This window comes from Seriola lalandi, unplaced genomic scaffold, assembly GCF_002814215.2.
Source record: "Seriola lalandi dorsalis isolate HSWRI2012SDOR001 ecotype SW California unplaced genomic scaffold, Sedor1 jcf7180002054997, whole genome shotgun sequence".
NCBI lineage: Eukaryota > Metazoa > Chordata > Actinopteri > Carangiformes > Carangidae > Seriola > Seriola lalandi.
The window spans coordinates 246,509-266,294 of NW_019525546.1; the positions used below are offsets into that span (position 1 = coordinate 246,509).

General features: G+C 40.4%; 2 protein-coding genes across 4 annotated transcripts in view; one reads left to right on the plus strand and one right to left on the minus strand.

Annotated features, from left to right (window-relative positions):
- The first annotated feature begins 3,719 nt into the window (after positions 1-3,719).
- socs1a (suppressor of cytokine signaling 1a) lies at positions 3,720-5,978 on the plus strand. Its single transcript, XM_023397122.2, has 2 exons — positions 3,720-3,937; positions 5,043-5,978. Exon 2 carries the CDS (start codon positions 5,100-5,102, stop codon positions 5,829-5,831), a length of 732 nt encoding a protein of 243 aa, XP_023252890.1. The 5' UTR covers positions 3,720-3,937; positions 5,043-5,099; the 3' UTR covers positions 5,832-5,978.
- Positions 5,979-11,555: 5,577 nt separating this feature from the next.
- Positions 11,556-19,786, minus strand: part of clec16a (C-type lectin domain containing 16A) — a 41,590-nt gene continuing 33,359 nt past the window's right edge. For 2 of the 3 annotated variants that reach the window (XM_087171419.1, XM_087171418.1), the window contains exons 20-23: positions 19,229-19,433; positions 17,985-18,155; positions 16,888-17,025; positions 11,556-15,060 (exon numbers count right to left, since the gene is read on the minus strand). In XM_087171419.1, coding sequence (XP_087027545.1) covers positions 14,429-15,060; positions 16,888-17,025; positions 17,985-18,155; positions 19,229-19,433 — 1,146 coding nt within the window. In that variant the 3' untranslated portion in view covers positions 11,556-14,428. The remainder of the gene's footprint in view (positions 15,061-16,887; positions 17,026-17,984; positions 18,156-19,228; positions 19,434-19,786) is intronic. The other variant, XM_087171420.1, reaches the window with a different exon arrangement.

Sequence of the window (19,786 nt, forward strand, 5' to 3'; positions counted from 1 at the left end):
GCAAAAAAACAAAGAGAAAAACAATAAGCAATAGTTACCAAAGTTCCATGTGACTACGGCAACATCAACGTCTTTTAATAAATTAAAATGAACTGCGTCTGAATGCATATTTATGTATATATATTTTTTTATGTAGCTGCATGTGTTGAACATATTTTGTGTCGTGTTTGGCAAATGAACCACTGCATTCGCACATGCACACACATACTCGACCGTCTGCAAGGGTCTGCAATGAGACACAACAGGCACTTTGTTCAGCTATCTACGTTTCAGTCTCTTGCTTCTCTCCCTGTTTCACAGAAATGAAACTCATGGAGCATGCGCACATGCAAATAAACACCAAGTGGATAATAATATGCATGCAAGAGCCACGTCCACATACTGCAGGTACACGGTTTCAAACTACACTGCACAGTATGAGATGATAGTGATTTAGAATAAACAGTATCTGCAGTGCATGTAGGAAATGCCAGAAGTAAATAAAACACAAGCAGAGACAGCAGTGGCAAACATCCAGTTTTACAATTAGCGTATTACTAACCTAGTTACATAGAGCTGAGCCAATCAGAGCAGTGAACACTGTCCAACCTCTGTCTTTCAGCCTGTCTGTCTCTTTCCCTCCTTCCATTGTAAACATAACACTCAAAAACCCAAGTTTAAGAAAAAAAATAAATTACATTACATTTCAAAGCCACCCACAAAAAACACTCTGATGAAAGTGTGAACAGAAATGAAGCCTTGAAATGCGTCTCATATATTATAGATGATATCAAGTCAAAAGGAAATCATGATAAAAACAGGAAACAGCAACAAAGTTATTCCACAAAGAGACATGAGACCCGCTCCTAAAAGTAACTGACAGCAAAAATTAAAACACATGTTGAAAGTTTAGAACATTAAAAGACACCTTCAATTCTCCTTCAGCCTGGGTCCCTGCACATTTCTATATGTTATCACTTAAGGACATACTTCAAGTAATGATTGACAATGATCAGTTATCATAAAGAATCCTGAAAACACATGCATACAACAAAAGCACCCACACCCATGTTTTCAAGCTGTGGGAGAGGACACAGAATTGATGGGCTGTAAACCTGTCATGGTTTGCCATGGCAGGCACTTTTTGTTTGTTTGTTTGTCTCAATGTTTTTGCTTCCTGTCTTGGTCCTGTTTCTCTGTGGTGATTGTCTGCCCCGCTCTAATGTGTTTCACCTGTGTTCAATCACCCTTGCCTCCCTTGTCTATATAGTCTTTGTGCTCCCCTTTGTCTGTGTCGGTTTGTCTGTTGATTTCTGGGTTTTCCTCAAGCGGTTCATGCCTGGTTTGTCCTCAGTCCGTTCATGTTGCCAGTTCTTGCCTCCTGTTGTCATTCCCTGTGTTTTGGCCTGTTGTTTAAGTTTCTTGTGTTTCCCTGTGCTTCACCTGTGTTGTAAGCTCTTTAAGTTAATAAACCTTTTTGCACCCCATCCCCCTGTGTTGGCTGCATTTTGGGTCCAGCCTTACTCGCATAGTGACAGATCATGACAAAACCTGTTTCTGATGGGGCTTCATGAGGGAGGAGGGGAAAACATCTGAACAATCACCTGAAGAAGAAGATTGTGAGTGTGACATGACTGATTCAAAGTTCAAGTGGGCATAATTAGCACTATCAGATACACATAATGGAACTAGCAGGCAATTCTGAGTCCTAGTTGAGTAGGATTAGTACTGATAAAATGAAACTAACCATGACAGACTTCATGGCCTCACACAGCTTTTCTCATAATAGCTATCACCTGGCGGGGCCGTCTGTCTGCCTGTCTGTCTGTCTGTCTGTCTCCGCCTCCTTAAGCACTGCCAGCTGAGTCTTTCCTTAACTTTCAGTTACTCTGACTTGCTCTTTTGTAACCAGACATCATGACAACCAGGGGTTTAATGCAACAGTATACCTAAGATTTCTAAATCTGTGATGCTTTATTTATACATGAACTTTGATGCCCACATTTGCCAGCAGCTTATGATAACTTTCATTTCTCTTCATCTTGTAAAGCTGTGCTTGAGAAGATTAAAATGCCAACATGACATTGTAGTAGATGAAGAGTGTCCGTACTTTAAGGGCAGTTAACCTGTGCAGATATATTTAGGATGGACTAACAATGGCCTCATTGTGTATCACAACACTTATTGCACAGCTATGTGCCAAATGCATGAAACATTTATGACCATCTGCTGAAACAAGGTGCAGTAACACTGCGAGGTAACCAAATGCTGCAAGCACAACAAGCCTGAATAGATTTCTGTTCAATCTTTTACGCAATTAAATTAAATTACATTAAACTGTATTGCCAAATTCCTCTGAAATGTGTTTTGCGTCACAACTCAACTCAACTCTGTTTCACATATACTACTAAAATGAGACTGAAGCTGAAGTGATATTTGAAATATTTCCAACATGAGTTGAGTGTGCTATGTTTGTCTGCTGTCGTTCTGGTACAAACTGGTTGGACTTATAATAATTATAGTATATGGTATAATTATAAATCACCAGAATAGCATAGCAGTTTATATTTGCAGGGTGATTTGAGTTGTGAAATGATCACTTACTCTGATACAACACACCTGAGTCTAAGCATTGAATAGTGAAGAAAAGTCATGTAATAATCACCATATAACCACAGCTAAAGAGGAATATGAAATACACTAGTCATCTGAATGTCATTAATATTTAATACTATATCATAAGAATGGGATTCACAGCGGAAATTGCCCAATGTGGCTGAGATGGAATAAAGTGTTGAAAACCAAAATAGTGAAATGACTGGTGAGGAAGTCACAATATGAACATATCTGAGATGAATCACCTCAACTGTGGAGGCCCCGTGAAAAGCTTTTTTCTGCAGAAGAGCGGACTATTAACAACAAATGAAGAAGTGCAGCAGAAGCACTGGACTGATTTCACTCTAATGTGCTCACTACTGCTTTTTTATACTTACTGTAAATACACAGATTTAAAATTTCCATATTATGCAGTTTGATACTGTGCATGAATGTTATAACCGACAGCAACTACTGTGTAACTGTTTGGCCAGATTCATCTTTGATGGAATGAAGATCATTATCTAAGTGGGACTTGCCTGGTTGAGCAAAGGTTAAGAAATGTGGTGAAGCGGATTTTTATCAGGAACTTTATCTGCATGCAAATCTACGATAACAGAGACTACGGTCAGAGCTAGACGTGGAAGACATTTAACTTTATATGTCACTTAACAAACTAAACATAACTTCTGGCGAGGTCATCCCACACCATAAACTGAGCACATCCTGTGCTCTTTTGGAATGACTGATGTTTAATTGAACTGAATTTACTTACATTTACAATGAATGAGAGAATGGAAAAGAGAGAGAGAGAGACAAACGTACAGAATGAATGAATAAATATATAAATACATGAATAAAAATACCACTAAAAACACGCATAAGAAGAAGACCGAATAAATGGTGTCATTACTCGAATCCGCCACCTGTATTTCCGTAAAAGTCCTATAGTCATGTGGCTTTGCGGTTTTCTTGAAATTCTCCAAATAATAACAGAGTTCAAAAGAAGTGAGAAAGCAAAGGGGCCGTGTGTCAGAGCTCTCAGCTAAGTTTCACTTTCGATTCTGTTTAGGAGAAACTGCCCGGCTAACGCTCAGAGGCGGGGCCAGCAGATAGCTCTATAAATCCTCGAGCAGTGTTTACCATACTACACACACGCAAGAGTATGATTTGACGGGTGGGAAATACAGCCAGCAGGTCAAAAAGTTACCTCCGAGCTGTCAAATTCAGCCCCCTCCCCCCGTGTACCCTGCGCTGCGTCACGGATTACGTGCAGGATATTTACTGGTCTCAGCGAAGAGGTCGCATTTTGGGATTACAGTGAAACGGATCTTTAAAACGCCGCTGTCGTTAGAACAAAACGGTAAGACAATCCAATCTGTTGATTCATGCTGTGCAGTTTGGCGTTTCAAGTCAAAAATGTCTGTTTTTTTTTTTCCCTGCGCCCTGTGCAGTTGGAAAATAGGTTGTAGGATAAATAGTTGATCTGTTGTGTAATATGAGTCTGTGAGTGCATGGACTGTGTTTTTGCACCAAAAATGGATTGTGTTAGGTGGTGTCCAGCTGATTCCCGAACAGCAGCTTGGGCTGGATAAGAGTGAAACTTAATGAGCCAACACATGAAAACGGGCTCTATAGTTTATTTATCACAAATATGTTTATATTTTGAATTTCATCCATCTCCTTGACATGTGATTGTGATGCCTGGAAATAAAGATAAAAAAAAAAGTACAACCCACATCATCACCTGTTAATCATAACTTTTTGGGGTGGAATCACGACTTTTCCTCGAATTTAAAGCATTTCTGATCAACTCCTAGAACAAATGTGAGGTAATTCACATTGAACTACGCAGGGAAAAGATTAATTACCACATCCAATGGGTCAGGCTCAGTCAAGGCTCCAGAGGTCATATCAGTTTAGTATTAAAATCATAGAGAAGAATATAGGATTTATAAGTTTGATTACAACCTAATGTTTCAGTCATGATGAAAGATGTCATACGCCTTGGAGGCACAGTAAACTTTATTGTGTGAGTGTGTGTGTCTGCAGACACACTACAGTAATTTGGCTGCCGCTGACATCAGCTGAATTCCAGCCAAACCGCAGATTCCAGTCATATCAAGCAAAGTACCGCTCAATGGAAACTAGAATGAATTTCTAACCTACACTCACAGACATTCTCTGAATTATACACACACATACACACACACACACACACACACACACACACACACACACACCGAAGTCTTTCTAATTTTAGAGCTACAGGGCCCTACATGGTCCATTTCTGAGACTTGATTCTTAAAGTTGTGTAACTTCCACTTTCATTTTTCAGACCGTAAAGAGTTTCTTAACTGTAACTATTTACTTTGTTCAAGCTGCTGTGAAAGTGATGCCACTTGTTTTAATATAAATAGATGATGGTATTTAAAGTAATAACCGTTCTTCTTCTTTGTCTCTCTCAGGATGACAGTGTGGTGGTTAGAGATGGGAGAGGGTTTGGGGCCTCTCTCCCCTGTAGGATGGTAGCCGACAGCACAGTGGAAGGCAATGACAAGAACTGCTTGTCAAGCTCATCGTCGTCATCATCTTCTTCATCATCATCATCAACATCATCATCATCCTCATCATCCTCATCGTTCTCCTCATCTTCTTCCTTGTCTTCATCATCTTCCCTGTCCTCATCATCGTCACTCCACGCAGAGTTGGAGCAGCTTCAGCATCGGGCCGCTCCAGAGCCGATCCCGAGACGAGTGCCTGTCCCCTCTGTGTATCTGACCCACTTCCCCACCTTCTCCTGCAAGGAGGACTGCAGGATCATCACAGACACAGCAGCCAAGCTGGAGCGCAGTGGCTTCTACTGGGGACCACTGGGTGTGGAGGACGCTCACCGCATGCTGCGGGACGCTCCGCTGGGCAGCTTCCTCATCCGCGACAGCCGGCAGAAGGACATTTTCTTCACACTGTCCTACCACGCCAAGAGCGGGCCGGTCAGCGTGCGCATCGACTACAAGCGGCAAAAGTTCTCATTGGCGGGCAACGAGCGCTCCTTCCCGACGCTCTTCGCCCTGTTGGAGCATTACATCAACTCTCCCAAGAAGAGCCTGAGCATCCCGTACAGGAAATGGGAGCCAACGCTGCAGGAACTGTGCAGGAAGCGCATCATGGAGCTGTGTGGCAGAGGAAGGGTTTCAGAGCTGCCAGTTACCCATGTTGCCCAAGACTTCCTGTTGGAATTCCCTTACAAACTGTGACCAGTTTGCCATGTAAACTTCTGACAGTATTGTTTTTGATTTCAAGAAGGCAGTTTTTACCAAGTAACAGGGAACTGGAGGGGTCAGTAAAGCCGGTCCATCATGTGCTGAAGGTTAAGACTGCATTTCCATTGTTAAATCTCAAATCAGCTCCCTGTTTTGAGCTTAATCTCTGCATGTTGTTTCAAGGAGAGGTGGTTTCCAGTTGGACAGGAATCATGCATAAAATTTCAACATACATTACCTCTAGAGACTCAACTCCCACTTGCACATGGACAGAGCACCTTTTGGTTTTGAGGAAGCATGAAAAGTTGGAAAATGCTGCATTAAGAGAAAACTACAGAAAAAATGGCGCTATACCAGAGAGAGAAGACCTGGCGAGGTCGACTGTGACTGTTATACTGGAAAGTATAGGGTCTTCTGGTGCCAATTTGTGGCCACCAGAGGCCCAAAACTATTTAAAAGTGGATTGTGGAATGACAATAAGAGCATCAACAGAGTGGATTTATAAAAATATTATGGCATGGTGGAGGGTACGATTGAAACCATCACAATCGGTGGTTCCAATGGGATTTATTTTTGTAGCAGGTTTGAATACTCTAATGTTCTTGAAAGTTTACATCACACATGAATGTTTGCCAGCACTGATGGCTCAAAAACCACTTGATATCTTTTAGTGAAATTTGAGTACTCTGAAGTCATGCAGTCTGGTGTGAAGTTGTACTGTATTTTGTGCCATTATATTTGAAATAAACTGTATTTAAATTGACCTTTATGGATTGGTATTAAGTCACTTTTTAACTGTGGTACTGTTCCCCAAATTGTGTCATGGTAGGAATTTAAAGGGGTGGAGTGAGAGGGAGGTACAAACACACACACCCTCACAATCACACACTTTGTTCAAACTAAGTCACAGACAATAGGACAGACAGACAGAGAGACAGACAGGAAGTCTGACGTGGTAGAGTACAGTATCGTCACCACAGTGATTCATCTGTGTAGGGTAAAGTGACAGGTGGGTGGGGTTACTTTGGTTGTAAATGGACTGTTACGCTTAGAAACACACACACTTACCAGAAACAGGGACAGAGGTGACACATAATGAAGCATGTGATTGTGTCTGTGTAAATGTGTGTGTGTGTAGTACTGTTATCTTAATGAGGACCCAGCACAGATTAAAATTTCCTAAAGAGGAAGTGGGAAATTTTTTGGGTTAGTGGTTAGACAGACATGTTAGATCAAGGTCAGGCTTAGAGTCACACAATTCATTTAATTCTTGATTTATGAATAATAAGCTTTATGTCTGTATAAACTAAAACTAAAACTGGCAGAGTGGAATAAAAGTAATACAAAAAAGCAGGTCAAAGGAATAAAGCAAAATTTACTACACATAAAAGCAAATCTATAAAAAGTGAGGCAGCAGATGAAGAAGAGATTTAAAAGCCTGCGATTGTTCATTATACAGTTAATTATCACCTGTAATGTAAAGTGGTGTAGCATTCATTGTTTAGCGTAGCCTCTCATCTAAAATGAGGAGTATTCAGCCTCTGTGTTATTAGACAGTTTCCCAGCATCTTTTCAAAAATAACACTAGTGTTAAAGTTTGTTTAATCCTTACAAAAACTGGAGTATAAAAGTAACAATTGTGGTTTTATGGATGTTACGCTTAAGCTACGCCAAGCTTAGCTAAAGTCCAGCGCAGACTAAAGTTAGCTAATGTTATTTCTTGACCAGGCACAGTAACTCTGCTGATTTACACTTTCCTTTTTGTACCAATCAAATAAAGGACATTTGTGAGCGTTAGAGGTCTTGGTAGTTGAATTGTGTACAGACAGAGCCAGCTGTCTCCCCGTTTCCAGTCTTTATTATAAGCTAAGCTAACTGGCTGCTAGCTTCAACCTCATATTTAACTTTAGCACACAGACATGAGAGTGCTATCAATCACTCCATCTAACTCTTGGCAAGTAAGTGAACATGTGCATTTCCTAATTTGTCAAACTGTTCCTTTTCCAGCAAATTTATCCCCACGTTTGTATTAGTAAAAATTAAAATGCTAATAAAAAAGCAAAGATAAAAATTACAACAAATATTTTAGAAGGTACAGAAACTGTAAACTAGATGGTGACAGACAAGATTAGCATAGACCCCGACTATCTTTAGAAGGCTTCACAATTTGGTGTAATTTTGCAGTTTCATGACATTTGTGAGAGTATGTGTCACTTTTTCAGATGGTATTTAGTACACTCTATTATTTCTAATCTGAGGTTGTAACCTGAACTAGCCTCCAACCCCTTCCTCATACCTAACCAAAACTCCAATGCAAAAACCAAAGGCCTTGTGATGTTGTTTGGGGATTTTTTTTTAAAAACTCTTTTGGGTCTATACAGATGTGCGCGCACGCACACACACACACACACACACACACACACACACACACACACACACACACACACACACACACACACAGCTGAGTCATACTGAATATAATACCCTGAGCTTGATTCAAGTAAAGCCTGACTAGTTTGAGGATATAATGATCTCAGCTTGAGGAAGAGGTTGAGCAGGGGTGGAACACACACACACAAAGATACACCACAGTGGAACATGAGTAGGTGATATAAACACTATGATTGTAATATCTTCGTTTTTATAGGTGTTATCAATCCTTACTTTTTGAAGCTTTACCTAGAAATTGAGTTCTTGTCGGGCTGAATCATACGCTGCAGTTTCATTCACAGCTTCTCAGTTTTTAGGACATTCCAGACTATTTTGAGAAGTGAAAGGTGAAGTGAGGTCTTTTGTGACTGTGTGCGCTTATCAGCTGATTTCTGTGGAATCCTCCATTTGGAGTTTTCTGTCCTTTAAACACACACACAAACACACAAACACACAAACACACAAACACACACACACCCCCTTCTATGTAAGAAATGAATGACTCCTCAAGAGAAAGATAAAAAGTCTGTGGACACAGTGAGAAAGGATGAGATTTGATGTGAAGAGGATGCTGCTTTTGGCATTGTGATCTTGTTTTACTCTTATTCAGTGAATTCAGATGAAATAGGTCCTAACAGCAGTATGTGACTTGATTACTCCTGTGGTGGGGGATATTAGCTTTTCCTCAGACTATTAGCGAATCTGGCAGCCTAACTGGTTGCTGGTGTTGTTAGGGTTCTTGATCAAGACTTTCCTGTGATCAAACACTGGTTCATGAGTGTTTTGTAAACCAATTGTTATTGAGATGTGATGTAGGAGCGTACTTTCCTGAATCCCATCATTAGTCACCAATTTTCTTTCTTTTTACAAACTTCATCAGATTTGATTTCCCACTAATTTTTGCCAGAGGGTTTAACAGAATTTACCATTTGATGATGGCATACTTGCAGGAAATTATGTGGAAATGGTCATCACATAAGAAGAATGGGTTTTGAAACAGACTTGCCACAATGAGTGTGTCTCTTCACCAAACAGCCACAAGACAAAGTATTTTCAGGATATTTATGTAACAACATCACACAATGTTTCTCCTTCAGCAGAGAGCAAGTCAAAGTCCCTTTTTTTTTTGCAGACAACACAGTGATGTGGGAAAAGCTTATTTCTGGTTTCGGACAGTTTTTCTAATAGCTACTAGATCATGGCTCAAAGAATTCCCCAACTACCATTTTAAAACTTTCTGACATCAGCAATATCCCACACACTGTCGAACAATTCTTTTTTTTTTTTTTAAAGGAATAGTTTGACATTTTGGGAACTATGTTTATGTGCTTTCCTGTAGAGAGTTAGGTTGATCCCACTCCAATATCTGTCTGTTAAATATAACAGGAGGTGTGTGTGTGTGTGTGTGTGTGTGTGTGTGTGTGTGTGTGTGTGTGGGGGGGGGGGTTAGCCTAGCTCTGTCAAATGGCAACAAAATCTGCCTACCAGCACCTCTATTTCTTCACCATTATTTAAAATTGTACCTAATTTACAACAACAATTTGCTGTTTTATGGATAGCTGTGTGCTAGATTATTACTTGGTTGCAATCAATTAATTATCCGCTGGCTGCTCGACAACTGCTCCCAGCCAAGAAAAAAAAACCTCTGTACAAGACAAATTTACATCATTGTCAATAGAACTAAGCTTTAGAGGAGCTGGTAGGCCTATACAAAGCCAGGAAGCTTAGCCTTGACTCACTCAAGCTAGTCATTTTCCCTGTTTCGGTCTTTGTGCCGAGCTATGCTAAACTTACCCTAACATTTAATGTTTAGGTTACTAATCTTCTTATTTAACTCTGCAAAAAAGTCTAACATTTTTTAATATATAAGGTCCCCTTAACAAATTCCAGGAGACAATAAAGGTAGCCTGTGGAGCTTTTAGCCAATAGTGGCAGTATGGAGCAAATGTTTTGATCTGTGAGCCTTGTTTTGCTTTGTTTGAATCTCTGCTATCACATGGACCCGGACGCACATGTACATGCACGAGCATTCAAGTGAAGCGATACGCAATGGTTTCACACAGGTGGTGGAGTCTACGCAACAAAAAATGTAACAATGTACCTGCAAATGTAAATAGGAAGATGTCTAGCCAATGTAAACATGGATGTAAACACTGCAGGTTACAAAATACACAAAGAATCTTTATCTCTAAGAAAACCACAGTATATGTTATTAACCTAACATTTAAAACTGTAAATGAGTGCCATTTAGTTTTAAAATCTTCATCAGTGATTGTGACATGCCTTGTGACTGCAGAGAGAAATCTTCGAATCCATCTAAGATCTGTACCGACAAAACTTCAATTTGATGCTGTGACTGTGGTTTGGCACAGAAAAAAAAACAAAAAACGACACACACACAATAACTATTTCGGTGTCGTTGCAGTACCAGGAACCCATTCACATGTTTACGCACACACAACCAGACTTCCCTGAAGAGAGGAACCGCGATAAAAGAAACACGTACAGACCACAAGATGACAGAGGGCTCCTGCAGCAGCCACAGGAACACAACGCAAAGGTAGAAAGTGTAAAGGCAGTGTCATGATCTTAGCCTTCGGTCTGTCTGACACACACAAATGCAAATTTAGGCCCGAAGCAAAATACGGGCATCATTTTTACACTGCAGAAATGCTTTCAAACTCAGGTTTACACCTGATTGTAGAGCTGCAGTGCAGGAAGTAACATTCTCGTTCACAGAAATCTTTTATGCTGCAGTTTGAAGGTCACCATGTGGGTGTTTGTTCACCTGAGGCATCCTCACTGTAGATCAGGGGTTTACAGCTTTTTCTAACCTGTGATTCTGTTTTCAACACCAAGCTTTTCTAGGACAGTAGAAATTTGAAAGATTATATAGAAATGAGAGCATTTCGAGCCCATTTCTATTTTCAATAAAATTGCATCAAGCACTATCTGCCCTTACAGATCTTCTATGAAACCTTCTGTGTATTCAGTTACCCCTAAAATTGTGTAACTGTGATCACGAAACACAATCAGTGGAAGCCTGCACACACTCAGTACTGAAGTAAACAAGGGGTTGTGTGCGCTCCCGGGCCTGGCAGTTCTTTTCTAATATTTCCTGTGGTTTTCTTGCTTAAAGACTAAGGAGAACATCTTCTGCTCATACTATGAGAGCGCGATTCTGTGAAGAGGGGAGAAAAAAATAATAAGAAAAAAAATCACGAGGAAAAAAAACCCCAAAAAAACTCTTCAGTCTGCAAACACAAGAACAAAGCTCATGCAGCAGTCTCACCGTTGTTAAGTAGAATAATTTATTGCAGTTCTTTATTTATTCCTCTGTTTTAGTTCATTAACAATAATTACAGGTTTTAAAAGCCAAAAGCATTTACAGAGCATACAAACATATTACATACACACACACTACAATCAGAGACTCAATAATGGAAGCTTGTGATGGCATGTTTTGGTAGAGGTTGTCATGGTTATTAGGAACACGTCGACATATTGTCTTTCAACATGGCGGCATGCTCCTCTAAACCATCAGTATCAGCTCTACAAATTGTGCCAAGCCCCTTCAGCATGTCAGTGATTATCACTATCATTCTCCTGCTCTTTACAGCAGCAAGATGGGAATACTAAGAGACTGACTCAAAAAAAGAGTATTGCTCTGAATTTTTCATTTATAAACTTGTTGATGACTGTACAGTTAAAAAAAAAAGAATGACCGAGCATTAAGACTTCAGCTGTATGACGATGGCACAGAAAAGAAGAGAGTAAGCAAAGGAGAAAGGAAAAGCAGCAAGAATAAAAGCAGTAAAAAATAAAGATTAGGACACAAGGAGAAAATACGTTTGTGTGTGCTTTGTTCCTAAGTGTTACAAACCAAGTCAAGGTTAAAATACACTGATCTCATTTTCCCAAACTGATCAAACAACACAGCTGTTTGGAGAGATAACTTGTTTGTTACATTCATCTCTCCCCTCATTGGTAAGCTCTTAAGATTATTGCAGCCGTAAAAACTTTATTCAGCTGTTTAAAGGAGGCGGGAGGGGGGGGGGGGTTGCCCCCAGAGGCGGACCCCAGGGCAGCATCTGGTTTCCAAAAACCCGAAATTAATCCTAATGTTGGTTTTTCCAAGAGTGTTGTTGTTGTTTTATATGGATTATGACTTCAATAATTCCAGGTTTTACTAATAGCCCACTTTGGGATAAAATATGATCCAAACTTCTTGTGTTGAGGTTATTTGGGGGGGTATTAACCACATTATCCTCCTACTTTTCTTTCCTGGAGATACTTTGTGGGTCATCAGCAGCTGGATGGAAAAAAAACAATAACTTGTTTTGACAAGTGACAATTTATCAAATTTCAGAGTGGACGCTCCTAACAGTCACTGTGGTGTTGAAAGCATTTATCTTCTTAAACCCATCCCCAGGTATATAGAGAATAAAACTGAGCTCAGGTCAGCACCTGAGGGGCAACTAGCAGATACATTCAGCCCAGGGTTGTTGTGATGATGCGCAGACCCCAAGACACGCATGTTATTTCAAATGGTTTCTCATGACTCTTTAAAGTTGATACGTCTAACATCACAGATCGCTATTACACTGTATCACCACTCATCACTATGAGGCCTTCAGAGTTTCATTTAATCAAGAAAATTATCTTTTTTATCTATTTTTCTAAATATATCAAACAAATGAAATACCTGAAATACCTTCATTCTCAAACCAGTAAAACAGCGTGTTATATTTGAGTACAGCAATGTTGACACAGGCTGAATTGCTAAAATGAATGAATGAACGGATCAATGCATGGACTGACTCAAGATAAACTTACTACTACTCAGTGAATGCTCTGCTTTATGCATCACTACTGTACCACTTACTTAGCAGCCTCTGCTCCATTAAGATCTTTCAGACCATTTATTCTGCAGGTCGGGCAGCTGAAAGGTGAATTACTTCTGCGAATGAACGCACATTATCTAATCCACACACAAATTATTGCATAATGTTTGGGATTTTTGAAACCAGGGACTGATCTGTAATGGAAGCTGAAGTAAAAAGCAAAAAGTTAATTGATTTCTGTTACATATCTGAAAAAAAATGCTTCTCCACGCTGCATGCAAGCAACATATGTGGATCCAACTTTCCTAAACTGTCATTCCAGCTGCGCGCTGGTTGTGATCAAGATTAAAAGGCAGCTTTCACACACCTCATGTTGCATTCCCACATGAAATCCTCCAAATGTTTACCAGCAGGGTACAAGATGACCACAAAAAACTAGGTTATCATTAAATGAATGTTTACAGTTTGACACCTGCTCCCTCCTGGCTCAAGATGTTGCAGGTGATTTAATACATATTCTATAATTGACACCAATTAGTAAATGGGAAATGAATGGATCATTACTTTACATGTGAAGGAATGAAAACTAAACCAAATGCAGAACATACACACCCACCCAGTGGCAGTTATAGGTGGCAGTAACTGCTAATGGGTCTGACATGCAGTGGTTAAAAGGCTAGTGCAGCTGACTCGGTGTGTACTGTATGTACAGTGTGTGTGTGTGTGTGTGTGTGTGTGTGTGTTAGCATAGTAGTGACCACCACCGCAAAACATTAGCTGTGAACTGTTATGTGAACATAAGACACAAAAATAGGACAGGTCTTTAGGACAGAGTGAATAAACAGCTCAGAAGTCACAGCTCACAACAGATGGGTGGTGTATGTGTGTGTGTAGGTGTGTGTGTGTGAGCTGAAAAACAATCGATCAGAATGAGTAAAAAACATTGCTGGTTGTGCGCATTGACACACACGTGCTAAAAACACTTGCATACACATAACCAGACACACTCGAGTGCACAAAAACCCAAATGTGCTTTGAGCCTTCCTTGAGTTCGACCAGTGTCTGTCTGTCTCGTCCTCTCGTCCTCTCTGTACGTGAGAAGAGTCTTTCTTCATGTGCAAACACAAATATTGAGATGCCTCCAAAAGCCTCTTGGATTATCCACATCACACACTAACCTACAGGTTGCAACATGAAAATATACTGCAGCCAAGCTGGATAGTTTAACTATCACTCTTCACTGCCCTCTGTGTGTGTTAAAGACTAATTTAAGTGCATGAAGATGAATGTGTGTGTGTGTGTGTGTGTGTGTGTTGCTTAATCCAGTTCAGGCGAGTCAGGTGTTTCAGTGTGTGTTTCTGCGTCTTCTGTATTCTCTACAGAGTCGTCTCTTTCTTGCAGCTCTGCAGCAGAGAGCAGGTCTCTATCCACCTGTAGAGGTGTGTCCTCACCTTCTGGCTCGTCTCCTCCCTCTGCTTCCTCCGGGGCCTCGTCAGTGGGCGTGATCAACTCCGTCGTGGTGGATTCCTCTTTTACTGTCGCATCCGTCTCCGTCTCATCCATCGGCGACCCCTCCTCCTCTTGCAGCTCCTCCTCTTCTCTTTGCTCTGCTTTGCTATCCCCCTCTTTCTCTTCCTCATCTTCCTCTGCGATTGAGGCGTCTGGTCTCTGGAGGGGGCGCGTGGCGGGAATGTGGCTGGCGCATGGGTGCAGGTGTGGTGAGTCAGCAGGAGGTAGCAGTGTGAGAGACTCCACGGTGAGGGTGTCGGCGTTGTTGTCCGTGAGGAGGGAGATGGTGGGCTGGGAGGCAGGGGTGAGGCTCGGGGCGAGTGCCGGAGCTGGGGCTGGGGTCGAAGGAGTAGAGGAGACCAACGTTACTTCTCCACCTCCTCCTTCCCCTTCTCCACCCGAGGAGGAGGGTGGGGTGTGCTCCAAAAATGTACCATCATCTAGTGGAGAGGAAAGGACAAAATGAGGGATGTTCATATACAGAGAACATCTAAAAAGGGATAAAGTATGGTTTCCTATTAAATTTGCTGTGAGGAAAAACTGATTAAATGTGGCCAATTATCTAATACTACTGAAAAAAAGTGAAAAAAGTAAAAAAAAAAAATAAAATAATATTCTTCAATATTCCAGGGCAGGGAAATCCCACAATATTCCCAAAATTCAGCAAAGAATTTCATGTCAGGAAAGGTTTATGTAGTTACTACAAGAATCTTTGAAGGTAAAAGGCTCCATAGACGTGTTTGGACAGGCACATGCAGACAAATGAGTAACACAGTGCTTTGTATTCACGACATACCTCCTTCTGCTTTCATTGATTATAATGTAAAGAATAAACAGTTTCCTTCTAACAAGGCTCAGCTCTTTTCAAATGTGTCATCGGTGCCGAAAAGAAGAAGAAAAGAGGAGGCAGAGGATGAACACAGTACACGAGAATGAGACATAAGTAGAAGCAGTACTAGCCATCTAACAGTGCAGGGAGAACTACAACATAAACTATGCAATACTATATCAACTACTATGTAATCATACTTACATTGTAAGATTGAAAGGGTGCAGTATGAAAGATGAAAGATGTACAAAAAGTGTTTCAAAACAATCATTAGAACAAAACCCTGTCCTGTTTTCTGGAGGTCTGTAACACAGCACACTCACGCAGTTTAATGCATTTTGATGCTAATGAGGTATAAACTGAAGGGAGTGCATAAAACAGTCCAGACCATTTTACTCATGTGACCTACAAGATTTGAAAAGATGCGACTCTCCTCTATGTGGAAATAAATATAAACAAGATTAAATTTCATTAAATGTGTGTGATGAGCAGTTATTGATGGTGGAGTACACGCTGCAGTTATGAAGCCATTCAGATATGAGCAATTGTGTGAAACGCTCACTGTCTGTACACATATACAAAGGACTGAAAAACAGAGACAAAACATTTCTATTTGATTGATGTACAGGATTCAATCATATATTTGTGTAATTATGTAAAAAAAAACAAAAAAAACAAAGACATGGTTTAACACCTGAAACTATAGGAAACCCATTACATTTTTATCAAAACAATCAGATCCAAAACTCAACTTTCCTAAATTCTCATTCCTCTTGGGGTAGCTTATACCTACTCAGGTAACTGACTACTCCAAACATAGCTTGCTGTTCATGCATCCCATACAATTTATAGCAAGAATCTCTAGTGACATGGTGTTCTTCTAGAGCAGTGGTTCTTAACCTGGGTTCAATCGAACCCTAGGGGTTCGGTGAGTCGGTCTCAGGGGTTCGGCAGAGCCTCCGCCGCGGAGGTCCGGACACACTTGAATTATCGTGTAAATTCCTGTTAAACAGGCTCTAGAGTCTAGAGCCTATTTAACAGGTCTGAGGGGTTCAGTGACACCAAGAAACAACACACCTAGACGCCTATAAGACCCAGTCATGGAAGGAGCACAGGGTACATACTACATGTGCCCTGTGCTACTTCTTACATACTCATCTGACACCGCTGCATGACACTGTGGTTTTTGTGGTGTGTGCATATATGTAGTTGTACCCTGGTAGCACCTAATCCTCTACATAAGCAGGTAGGTGTGTATGGTACAGTGCAGACATCACACCGGTAATGGAAATATTGGTAGTCTGTTTATGTCTGTGACATTTTACTTTCCCCAGATTACTGATTTACATTACAATCCAGAATCTGTGTATTATGACCCAAATGTGCTCCATTGTTTCTGTATGTAGTTAGATGTAGTGTGTGTGCGTGTGTGTGCTACCTGTGGGGCTCTGAGCTGATATAGTGCTTGCAGTAACAGAGTCACACCTTCCTGTGCTTCCACTCCCGCTGGAGGGAGGCGAGGGGGAGGAGAGGGGTGAGGGACTGTGCTGCGACACACAGTGAGCCACCGCAAAACCTGGGGATGGCGCACACGTACATAAACACACACACGCACACTTAATTAAAACTATGCTTTAATTTATTGTTGAATTAACCTAATTAAACCACTTTACTTAATCTACTAAAACCTATAACTTCATGTTACTGTAATTTACCCAAAACAAGCAGAAAAGGTATAGTTACCATAGAAACTGGCCCATTAGGTGGAAACAAGCAAAAACATTTTAAGCTGAAAATAAATTTCAATAAATATTGACTCAATAAAATCTCAATAGCGTTTTTACATTGCTGAAGCCTGGATATCAAAGTAATCTCTGGGGGAACAGTTTCTTTGCCGAGACGAACAAGGAGCTCTGTGCAAGAAATGCAGCAGGTAATACAAACCAGTGACAGACAGGGCAACAGAATGTTCACCTAATGTGTTTCTATAACAAAATTTTATTCAACATAAAAGGAATTATACATTAAAAAAGAATAAAAGCAGGGGTCAGCAGAGTTTTATGCCGTGTCCTCAGGAGCTGTGTTTCTTCACAAAACCTCTAATCTAATTCTCCTGGTAGAAACATGACTGACTTACTGTTACACTTCTACTCTAGAGATCAAATCACAAACCCATTTCCACCACTCAGACTCTATCACAAGTTGGTTTGAAGATAAGAACAACTTTTTCAAAAAGTTTCCTCTAAGACTCAAAAAGAAAAGTCTTAAAACAGTCTTAAAAGTACTTCACGTTCTATAACTGATTACTATAATATTTCTCATAAAGTGTCCAGTGTGTGTAAACTAGGGCTCTGACTTTACTGCCACTGTGTTACGATATTCATATCAGGAGGGTAGGTGTTTCTGTAATGATGACTATGTCTAGATTTAAAGACAAGAAAAAAGTATAAAAGAGATGAGCTTGTAGATCTGTGAAGCAGTAGGAAGACTAAAGCCGCGTGAACAGGCAGTGGACTCTGATGAACTGTATGTTACCTGGTACTTTATCCACCGAGGCAAAGACTGATCTATTTGCCGTGGGGTCGTTGGGGGCCCGTCTTGACTGCTCGTAGAATCTGAAAGGCAGGCCGCTGGGCGAAGCATGGGCTGTCTGACCAAAACCCAAAACCTCTGTCGCACTGGGCTGCACTGGCAGGTCCAACAAAGCTGCATACACATGAAGCACAGGGATATGAATAGAGCAATCTGCAGTGGATTTAGCTTTGGGATTGAAATCAAAATCACAGAGAGTGGTGTCTGCCTTATGTTGAGACTTTAGAGGAGCATGTCAAACTGGGTATTTTGTTTTTACTATGACTGGATGCAGTGGAACTAAGAAATGTTAAGTGACCGTTGCTGCCTATGACTGCGAAAAAGGGTTTGTGACTGCAGTGTCTATTTTTGCAGTATTCACATCCTCGTCGACTTTGCTGCATTAGCAAGATTCCACATATCTGTCTAACTGTGTAATTCTAAAGAAACAGACCAATGGGAGGGGAAGTACAAATGACTGGTGGGTAAGTTTGTCAGAATCTATGTTATGAATCTACATTATCTGGCCAGTGGACAATGACATATGCATGTGTATATATTATATATATTTACAACAGATTTTAAACATACAGATTTACTATTGGCTAATACTTTTTAAAAGCAAAGAGTAGAACAGTAAGAAAGAAAAAAAACTCATTAAACTCCCCACCATTAATTGTGGTTAAATATAGCGTCCTGACAACATTTCTGTCAATTATCAAAGATGACAGTCATCTTTTTAAAACTTAAAGAAAATGAATGACAAGAGGAGAAAAACTGTGCCTGATTCAAGGAAATACTGAACACAGATACTATTTAACTGTTCATAAAGACATTAGCTTTCACATCTGTTTCACTTTAACTGAAATTAGTAAAGTAACTAACAATTGAAACAGATTTTGATTTAGCTTTTTTACATAAGTGGATGTTTTCCTTTGGCTGACTTCCTACAGATTTGCTGGAAGTAATGTTAGCTGTTGATTGATTTGACTTTTCATTGTTATATTTCAGTATTGTGTCTATTATATATTCACTCACTTACTTTCTGTTTAACATCTCATGTGATTTCTGCCGTTAACTACTCTACTGTATAGTTTCAAAGTAGCTTCTGAAACACACAGACTGAGAAAAGTCGTGTGTAAAGACAAACGGTCATGCTGAGCGTTTGAGTGAGCACAGAAGGCTTAAAAGGCTTCCTAATTACTTACCGGCGATCCTCTGCATCTTCATGCGCCGGGCCTGGATGCGACCTTTGGCCAGCCTCTGCTTGGCGATGATGCAGCGGATGTGGTCAGCGAAGATGAAGTTGGCCTGCAGGATGGGCAGAGGCTTGGCGTGGGGGTTGGAGCTGGGCTTATGGATGACGATGTTCAACGCTCTGCTGTCATCCTCAACGCCAGACACTTGCATGTCCTGTTGAGATGGAAAAAGATACAGAAAATGGAGAGAAAAAGAGAGAGAGGGAAATTAGAGGGGAAGAAAATACGAGAAAATGGAATGAAAGATACAAATGCATGGAAAGTGAGTTGAGAGACAGATAAATGGGACATAAATTACGACCTTAGTTACATTCAAAAACTTAGACCCAATAAAAGACGTTAACATGACATTGATAAAGGAGGAAGGAAACCTTATTTCATGTAATAGATTTAAAATATACAAGAAACACATTGTAATACTTTCACAATATCAGTTTCACAAGGAACATATTGTATATTCTGCAATTCACATTTCATAACTTCTTCACAATATCACTTGAACTTATC

What these genes read in the sequence shown, in the direction of transcription:
- socs1a (XM_023397122.2), top strand. Translation starts at nt 5,100, where the DNA reads ATGGTAGCCGACAGCACAGTGGAAGGCAATGACAAGAACTGCTTGTCA.